The sequence below is a fragment of the Nymphalis io genome, chromosome 10 (genome assembly GCF_905147045.1).
Source record: "Nymphalis io chromosome 10, ilAglIoxx1.1, whole genome shotgun sequence".
In the NCBI taxonomy this organism is placed as follows: Eukaryota; Metazoa; Arthropoda; class Insecta; order Lepidoptera; family Nymphalidae; genus Nymphalis; species Nymphalis io.
Window position 1 is genome coordinate 8,883,385 of NC_065897.1, and position 10,245 is coordinate 8,893,629.

At 31.0% G+C, this 10,245-nt stretch overlaps 1 protein-coding gene across 11 annotated transcripts in view; it reads right to left on the reverse strand.

Moving 5' to 3' along the window:
- The window catches only part of LOC126771124 (synaptic vesicle glycoprotein 2C-like), a 29,603-nt gene extending 20,230 nt beyond the window's left edge, over positions 1-9,373 (reverse strand). For 6 of the 11 annotated variants that reach the window (XR_007669514.1, XR_007669515.1, XM_050490862.1 and 3 more), the window contains exons 1-8: positions 8,943-9,373; positions 4,950-5,111; positions 3,894-4,056; positions 3,606-3,727; positions 2,768-3,006; positions 1,627-1,772; positions 923-1,028; positions 359-657 (exon numbers count right to left, since the gene is read on the reverse strand). Coding sequence is in view for 9 of the 11 variants with exons in the window: in XM_050490862.1 (XP_050346819.1) it covers positions 359-657; positions 923-1,028; positions 1,627-1,772; positions 2,768-3,006; positions 3,606-3,727; positions 3,894-4,056; positions 4,950-5,111; positions 8,943-9,030 (1,325 nt within the window). In the remaining 2 variants the exon portion in view is untranslated. The remainder of the gene's footprint in view (positions 1-358; positions 658-922; positions 1,029-1,626; positions 1,773-2,767; positions 3,007-3,605; positions 3,728-3,893; positions 4,057-4,949; positions 5,112-8,942) is intronic. The other 5 variants (XM_050490863.1, XM_050490864.1, XM_050490865.1 and 2 more) reach the window with 2 other exon arrangements.
- Between the last annotated feature and the right edge of the window lie 872 nt (positions 9,374-10,245).

Genomic DNA, 10,245 nt, shown 5'->3' on the forward strand with positions numbered 1-10,245 from the left:
AAGGGTCTGATAAGTTTAACGTGTATAATATCGGTGTGACTAATGATGCGATTTTTTTATGTTTTAAAGCTGATGTGATCATTATTAGATTAGCAGTTATTGAATTCAAAAATTAAACATCCATTGTTTGCTAAAAGCGATTAGCGAACGCACAAAAAAAAATTGATTACTTTTTTTTGTTGTAAATATATTTCATCTCACACACGTAAATATTGCAATAATATAATAAACTTATTTTAATTCTGTGTATTTTTCAAACTGTTTTTTTACTTGTGACAATTCGGTATTATTCGCTACTAAGATTCATAGTTTTATATATCAATATAAATTATAAAAAACGATGTTGTTTATTACTTACCTCAAATTAGTGGGAAATATTTCAACAGCATAAGCATTTATTGGGCCTATAGCGAGACCAGTGATTGGTATTGAAGATAGTAATATCGCAAATATTGTGTCTTGTGTCACGAAGTTTATTAATACGCAGAATATTCCAATTACCAAATAAACTAGGATGAGTAATGTTTTCTTGCCCAGTATTTTTACAGTACTACTGAATCCGAGAGCAATTAAGGCGCAACAGAAATTGGCAATTGAGTTAATCACAAATGTCATAGAATCAATTGAATCGTTACATTGTGCGTTTTCTGAAGCTGTCTGTAACAAGATTATAAATTTGATAAATATTATAAAAGTACCCGCTTACTATTTTATTAATTTTAACTTGCTTAAGAATATTTCGTTTCATAAATAATAAGTTTAAGTGAAGATAAAAAAAAATATTCATTTATCCATATAAGGTTCTCGTATATCCAGCAAATACGATGCTCTTCATATCACTAGTTTATTTGTATCACTCAGAACTAGGACTTATAAATTATTATGAATAAATTATATTCTTAATATATACCTACATACCTACCTCGTTAAGTCGTTGAGCAATAACTTCGCAAGCGGTAAGACCTGCACTGTCACCGGTGAGTACTCTATTAAGGATATCTGGTATCCACATGTACAGGCCATTTAGACTAAAATAATAAAATATTATCGTTTACTATGTTTACTTATAATATTTTTAGTTTATTTTAAAACAAAATCAACAATGAAAAATTGGTTTACATTTAATTGTTTAATCTCTTTAGGCGAAAATAAATTTAACTTTTTAACATTAACGGGGAATTGGCGCAGTGCGGTCAAATCTTTCTTAAAAGGCCCAGCTGTGGGTCATTTATAGTTCACTTTTTAGTTTTACTTTAACAATAGTGAACTCCTTCATAGATATTGGCACTGCAATGAGTAGGCATAAATGACTCCTTACAAAAGTTAATGCCCCGCCACCCTTTGAATCTCAGGTGATATGGAAAATGGTATATGAAATACAATGGCTCCATAATCCGAATCGACAACTCAAAGTATTGATTTTGGCTGTAGAATAATTGAATGAATGGGACATCTGTTTACCTTCATAATTGTTATAACATGTTACAAATGGGATCAGAACATAATTAAATATAGATATAGAGAAGGCCTTTGTCCGTCTGTTTTTTTTTAAATAAATTTGGTCAGATAAACTACGATTGAAGATTTTAATACCAAAAACCTTATGTCAATGAACGAATAACTTACGTGGCAAATATTCCGAAGAATAAAGTTCCATTCAGTATAAACCACTTCAAATAGGGCGGCCTAAGCAATGGTATTGTTTGTTGTACTAAGGAGTTGAGAAAAGATTGTCCATTTTTATCCTGATCGGGTAATTTTAAGGTTTTCACCTGAAATAAAAAAATATACATAGATATGATTCGCTATCGATAGTACACGACAATAATTCAATAAACAGTTATCGATTCCGTTTCAAGTTCTTTTATCAAAATAAACTCTTCTAATAATATGATTTATGGCTAATTTAAAGAAATGAATTAGGTAGATATAGGTTTAGTGTAATTATTATTCATTTTAATTTTTTAGTATTATATAGGATAAAAAACATTAAATTGCAATAATACTGATAAGCCACAACAAATTAAATTACAAAAAAGACGATTAATATAAAACATTATCAATGGCGCAGTCATAAACATTATCTCAATACTTATTTCATTATGAAGCTATCGGTCCAATTTGTAATAAGTATGGCGCGCGCCTATTTCTTTCCATTTTTTTGTGACTTTTATTATTAAAGATGTAATTTTTTATAGGCATTAGGACTATGATTATTACACGAACAATTTTTATGTACCTATCTTTTGTAGTTTTCGCGTCATCATCGTATCGTTATATTCAGAAATTACTTTATAAATCATTTTCCACACGCGATATCGTCGCGGTGATAAGACGTGGTTTTTGAGGTGCAAAGCTTCATCGATCAATCGCGACTCGCAGCGATACCCTGGTGGAATTACTGTTTACTCGGTCATACAAGGGTGAAAACTACGTCGCAATACACGCGCCCGTGGAGATAGCACTTTTGATATTTGGAGAGCGGCTGAATCAACCATTTTCTATCCGACTAAACTAACGATGCAAAAATATACAATAAATTTTAAACATACTACGACTATACTATCCTAAAATATATATATGATTTTTTTTTTCAAATCAATCGGGTTAGCTGTTGTTACGTGAATACGGAACAAACGCACAAATTTAAGTTATTTGTCTATGCATGTCACATACCTAGATATGTAAGTATAACTTACATAAAACCTTAGAGTTTTATATTGTGGAATATATGTATGTTAATTAATAATAATACAAGAAAACTTACTGGAAAGTCAGCTGCAGGTTTTCTTTTGTTTCCAGAGTATATAGTTCTTAAAACATTTAATGACTCGTCATGTCTGCCTTGCGAAATAAGATACTTCGGGCTCTCCGGACCAAACGACATGAGTATTGCACTTAAGATAAAAAAGCTTGAATATATAATCGTAAGTAATCTCCAGGGCCGGAAATAGTATAAACCAAAGTCAATTCTGAAATCGAGTGGGAGTATTGCCCATGCTATTACTGTAAAAAATATTTAAATGTTAGTTCTAAGTTTATATCGGAAGTCAATATCGGAAAGCTATCGAGTAAGAGTTGGTATTCTAAAATTAATTGGAAACGTTCTTAAAAATGTAGTATATATAAATATAAGGAATATATTTATGGCATTCGAGAGTTACTAAATATTAGTAGTCTATCGCCACGAGTTCGTGTGCTTAATTTGAGGTCATGATGATTCATCTCGTGCTTGGCGGTAAAGGAAAAACATCGTGAGAAAGCCTGTTTGTGTCGGTCGAAGCTTTGCCACATACGCAATCACCAATTCGCGGCAGAAATCCTACCCCGTTGAATTTTAAGATCCAAACTTATTCCCTAATAAGAGAGGCATTAACATCAGAGAGCCTTGCAAGCGCCATAAAAACTCAATTATTGCTACGAAACTACATCTTTTCCAAGCGTTAGAGCGTTTATAACACCAACCAGCAGCTCAATACCAAATAGTAATTTCAACTTAAGTATCTGTGGGATACGAACAAAAGGACTGACAGAAAGACAAATAAGTAATCTTTGTTTATTTTTACAAACAAATAGGTATGGAAATGGTACATAAAAAAACTTACGAGGCACCAATGCCGATCCTGATATCTGCATTGCGTTAGTTATTGACAATGTAATATCTCTGTATTTTTGCGGCAAAATTTCGCCAATAAAAGAATACGGTACTGCAGCTGGACATGCTATACTGTAAAATTTAGTATAAAATATTAAAACAAAATAAATAAAAGTTACCTAACTACCTAAATTTTAATATTCATAAACATGTCTCTTTTAAATGGTTTATAATAATTCAGATATATTTTTAATCATGATATATAAATCAATATAAATCTATAATCAAAGATGCTTACCAAAAAGCAGATAAAAGTTTGAAAATTGTAAAACTAGTAAGATCAGGCATAAAAGCAGCGAGCACACCAAAAGTACCGGCTGCTAGTGAGCTATATACAATTGTTTTTTTCCTTCCTCTAGTATCCACAAGATATCCCCATGGAAATGAAGTAGCAACTACACCTAAAAACAAAGAACTATATACTATTATACTATATTATAATGGAATAATCAAACTCTACTACTAATATATAATGAAGAATCATGTGAACAATATTGCTCCGCTAGAGTTGGCGGAGCTCTCCTCAATGGGCGAAAGTGATCACTTTTTTCAGCACTCACTGGTGATGACCAGTGAGTAGATCAGGCAGCGCGAAGCTATCCCGGCTGCCATCCTCGTCGGGGGCATTTGAAAAAAAAAACCTATACGAGTGACGCTTATGTTTTACGCCCTAGATGTCGAGGCTATGGAAAGGTCGAGACTATGCCTTGGTAATCTTCGTCGAGCAGGAACTCGCAGACAAGGATCTGGCTCTCCGCATTGCACGCAGGACACACCTTCAGCGTTTGCTAGGCGATGTTTCGGTTCGCGTCATATTGTCATCGCTTCACGTTCGATCTTACACAGGAATTTTCCAAAACAATCATGATCGGTCATCATCGTTATAAGTCGGAAGGTAACTCGTCGCTTCCTTCTCGATCTGGAGGACTAGGTTTGATTAGGCACCAATGCGGACGTGAGTTTCAGGTTCCCTGTTAATCGGCTGTTTGTGGAACCATAGCAACTTCGTCTTATTAGACGCTTTCTGAATGTCCAACTCGCGGATCTTACCGACGGCGATGTTCTCTCTGAGCTAGGCGAGCTTTTTGGTTTCGATCGAAACTTTCCCTAGATGGCAACACCCTTGTGTCGTTTATATGACACAAATACCATGACCCATAAATATAATGAATTTTTTTTGTATTCCCGATGATATGAAAATATGAATATAGAAATATGACTTGTTGGTTATTTTTAGAACATATATTGCTAGTATTAGTTATTAAACAACGATATGATGTCAGAATGAGCATACCAATATATGGGATAGAGCCGATGACTCCTCGTTGAGCGTCTGTCATCTGTAGATCACATTTTGCGGCTGGGAGCAAATACGAGTAGCCGACCGGATCTATTATTGCAGATATGAGGAAGAGTGACAAGGCTAAACTGTATCGTATGTTATACCAGCCAATACCTAAGAAAAAAAAACTTGTTAATATTGTATAAGTTGATATAAATATAAATAATCTGTAAAAAATGTGTTAAGCTTGTATTATTAACTATATAACCCGGATAAATGTACGGTTTTCTTGGAATAGATTTGTTTTACTTTTTCACAGAGCAAGCGATCGATATGGTTGCTTGCATAGTTGTAGTTTAAGTTTATCAACGAATGACATAAGGTTCTTTTTAACCGAAAAAAAACACGGTTCCTATGGGATACCATAACAATTGTATCCTACAGAAACAGTGTATTTAAAAGGAGTTACTTAATTATGCATTTTATAGGAAAATAATAATAACTAAGCATTTACTTAGTACGATGGCAGATTCTGAAAGATTTGCGTGACAAATGACAATACTACGGCCTACGCAGTTAATACTCTGCGGGCGTAGCCGCGAGTTTAGCTAGTAACTTATAGACTAAAATTCAATATTGTCTGTAAATATTTCATACTAACTTTTGTACTCACATGTAAATAAAACTTGATAAATAAATACTAATGAATTTGCACCAAAAGTTTTAGGTACGTAACGATAGAGAGATAAGTGCTCAATATATTATTTTATCTATACTAATAATATAAAGAGGTAAAGTTTGTTTGTTTTTAATATTATATTGTATATTGTATATTTGGCCGTCTGGATAGGTGCCACCCACTTGTCACAAATTCAACCGCCAAACAGCAATATTTAGAATTGTTTTTTTCCCGTTTGAAAGGTGAGTGTAACTACAGGCGCATGGGACATAACATCTAAATTCTCAAGGTTGGTGGCGCATTGGTGATGTAAGGGATGGTTAATATTTTTTATAGTGCCAATGTGGTGGTGGTGGATGTTAGATAGTGGTGACTATTTACTATTAAATGACACGCATGCCAGTCTGCCTATCTATTATAATTAAAAAAAATCAAAAGGTTTTCAAGAGGTCTGTCTCATGGTGTGGAACGAATGTATGATGGGTTCACATACAGAAGAAGTACGTTGAAAGAACTCAAAGAAACCTAAGAAGCTTAGACAAAATTATGAGAGTGATTCTCGTCACCTTATGTCGAACACTTCCTGTTCTTAGTTCGTTTTAAAATAAATTATTCCTATGTAATATCTATTAAGATAGATAATTGTTCAACTTGGACGAAATAGGGGTAGAATTGAATAAATATATTTTACAAGTACATACTTTATTTTTTTTAATGTTTTGTATGATTTATGTATGAAATTACTTACCTACTCATAAATTGCCTCAGCAGGTTTTAGACTTGGAATTCGGAAATTTCGTGTTATAAATTGTTGTGTTCGTTAACATTAAAAAAGTATATATCTTGGATATAATTTAAAATAATATAAGCAAATTAAAAAATACGGTTTTTTAAAAGAATAAATGCATTTAATTGATGGTAGGGCTTGGTACAAGCCCATCTAGGTAGGTGCCACTAATATTTTACCAACAGATATTTTACCACCAAACAGCAATAAATTAATGGTTAATATTTCTTACAGCGACAATGTCTATGGGAGATGGTGACCATGTACCATCAGGTAGCCCAAATTCCCGTACACCTACCTATTTTATAAAAAAAATATGTTTTCAATTTAATTTACATACCTAGGACCAAAATAGATTAGCAGTGCTGATCATTTATTTATAAATGTTTGTGATTTAGGTAAATTATTTGTTTGAATGATATATTATCGTAGACGTTAAGAATTGTGTCCAAATAAAATATTCTTTATTATCTCTTTACAGCTGAATCGGTATAGATGATATTATTTCAATGACATAAATCAGTTTCATATTTATATGCATTAAGCTAAATTTAATATTAAATTCAATTAAATTACATTTTGTTCCGAAGTTGAATCATTGAATTCTATTTGTTTTTGATTAAAACACTAAGTACATTATTATTAATGTATTTTAAGGTAAACAAGATTATAAATAAATAAAAAATATAATTTTTATTTTGTTTATTTATTATGAATTCATTCATGAGGAAATGTAATGTGAAAGAAAACCATTAATGAACCAGTACGCGTTTATAGTAAAATCACAAAAATAAGTTACATATATGTAGCTATTTACGTCTATATAGAGATAATAATATTATAGGGCTTTGAATTTATCTATCTTTATGCATCTTTAACTACAAAATATATCTCCCAACACACACACACACACCCACGCAACACAATCCCAAACAAGATAATTTACATAAATGACCTTTGTCGATATTTTATTTGTATTGCTATACTGTTCTTTGCGAGAACATATTTTGAAATTTGAATAAATAATTAAACGACGAGTCTCGAATTATATCAGTATATATTGTTTTTAAGCTAAAAAGCATGTCGATTTCTGGGAGTTAACTGGTTATTGACACTGGCGTGCGAATAATATTTCACTAATATATATTATTTTATGGATTCATTTTTGTCTTGCTATAAAAAATATATCAAAATTTACTTTTATATTGTATTGTCATTAATAATAATATGCAAAATCATAAACATGTATATTTATTTACTGCGTACAGCTGTTTGTTTGCGTGTGTTCATCACGCTATGTTATAAAACTCAGAAAAAATAATAATTTTGAATGGTTTTAGTCTTTATATCATGTGCTTCTTTTTTTAAAAATTCTTATCAAATATTTTTTTATATTTAATCACACAAGTGATAATGATATCGAAATATGCATACGGAATAAAATAAGGGCTTCTCTTTCTTAATGAATGAATATATCGATAGATTATAAAGTGTCTTTCATATGACATATTAAAAAAAAACTATATAAATTAACTTAATAAAAAAATGCGGATTTTTCTCCACAAGGAGCAATTCAATGTGTTGACAACGGAACCTCTATAAGGAATTACATATTTGCATCGGTAACCAGGTTAGTAGACCATAATGTTTGGTATCTACTGCTTAAAAAATAAATTACACATTACCAATTTACATTTTATTTAGAACGTGTATATATTAAGGCGTTAATACGTATATGTAAATTAGGCTTATTTGGACTGCATTGAAACCCTTTCTCGGTAACCGTTATCGAAGTAAAAAAAATATTACTTGACGTCATTTATATCTTATAATGCATCATCTTTTTACACATTTGTCACATTGTCAGAATATTTTGCGCTCAATTAGCGTAGATATACCTACACTAACGCTAAAAATGTTTGCGTATTTTTGTCGTGAGAGCATTTTGTGAAAAATGAAAAAAATAAGAATTTTTTTAAGGGAGAATACACGTTAAAAAATAGAATTATTACAACTCATCTGTTAAAAGTTACAATTATTTAATACTTTTAGCCATTTTTTTTTATGTAGAATATTTTTTAGCTTTAATAATTAAAACAATATTGATTTTATTAAAGCCAGTTTATATTTAACATAGATGTTTTTAAATAATTTATAAGGGACAGATGGCAGAAATTAATCTAATTTTTTCATGTTTATTTATGATTTATATTACATCTTAATAACAATGACAAATAATGATTACACTTTTATCAACATCATATAGAGCATAGGATCATATAGAGCAGATAAACTTATATTAAATTATTTGTCAAAAACATGGGAATACAGTCTCAAAACTTTAATTGGCCATTTTATCTAACTATACTTATTATAGACGAGTCCTTTCTTTTCCTGAATCTTTGTATAAAATAAAGTATATATATATGTGTACGGTAATAGGTACCGTACACATATAAACGTTTTAATTTTTTACGCAAATTTGTAAGGCTAATTATCATGTGAACTAAGCGTCGTATAATATTTTTATAAAACTCACCGGCTACAGAAAGTGCTTGATCCAAGTCCACTGCATTATCCCCTTCGTCTATTGTTTCAGAAACTGTATCAATTGTATTTTTCACCATGTTTTATTCACAATAAATATTTTCTCATGTTACAATATACATATATATACAGCTTACTTTTTCACAAAGACGAGTGTCTCATGCGACTGATAAAACGCAATTAACCACATTTGTTAATGTGTTTTTGTGCGGAATGATAACTTTATATTAAATCACAATTCTGGATCACTTTTTATCGACGCTTCCTTATCTCTCAGAGTTAGCTTGAAGCGAAGTAACAGCTTGACCGAAACCAGTTTTTATTGGTTAGAAATATGTTAATTAAAGCGTCGCGTCGCTTTGGCCTTTTCGGATACAATTTTGTTTAAGTTTAAAAAATAACGTACGGCCATGCGCAAAATTATCGGTCAAATATTTCCTTAGTGACTACAGCAGATGTTTGATTTTATTTTATTTTAACGGGCATGTTGTTGCGACTCGCGGCAGTGGGGACGACTGTGGGTTTTTAGGAATAGCGGTCTATAGAAATATACCTACAGCGAGTGGTATTTTTAGACACAATATCTCTTACATGTGTTCATAATTAATTTATTATTGTAAAATTTTAGTAAATTTTAGTATAATACCAACGTAAGTTTTTAATATAAAACAAGAAAATTTTGAATCTAAAATTTAACAAATAAAAAATTGATTATTTTTTAAAAAATTGAATAAAACCCATAAAAGTTTTATAGACAAATCTTGCAGAAGAGATACCTAAAGTAACAATACTATACAAGAACATAGTTCAAATTACAAAAAAAAAAAAACTGGGGAATGTTTCACTTTTTATTTAACCGGATAGTATTTTAGGATATCATATCTCAGTCTATTACATCTTACGTATCAAAAAATGATATCTTAAACAAAGCATGCAATTTGTGAGATACATTGAAGATTATGATATAAGGCACGTAATTTATTATCTGTTTGTGTCTTGTTAAAGATAAGGATTAATCTTTAATTTTCTCTTATCATGCAATAGTTTTCTTCTTACAAATTGCCTAAAAACCTTGTAAGATTCCTTTGATTGTTTAGTCGAGATATGTATACAAATGTTATAAATGCGAAGGTAACTCTGTCTGTTACACTTTCACGGCTAAATTTCTAAGCCGATTTTGATGATATTTAGTATGAAGCAAGTTTTAATATAATATTCATAGAAGATCGGTCTGTAGGTACACGTTTCAATTGCAGTTGGCCTGTAATAGAACATGATTGCGGCTTAATTCCCCA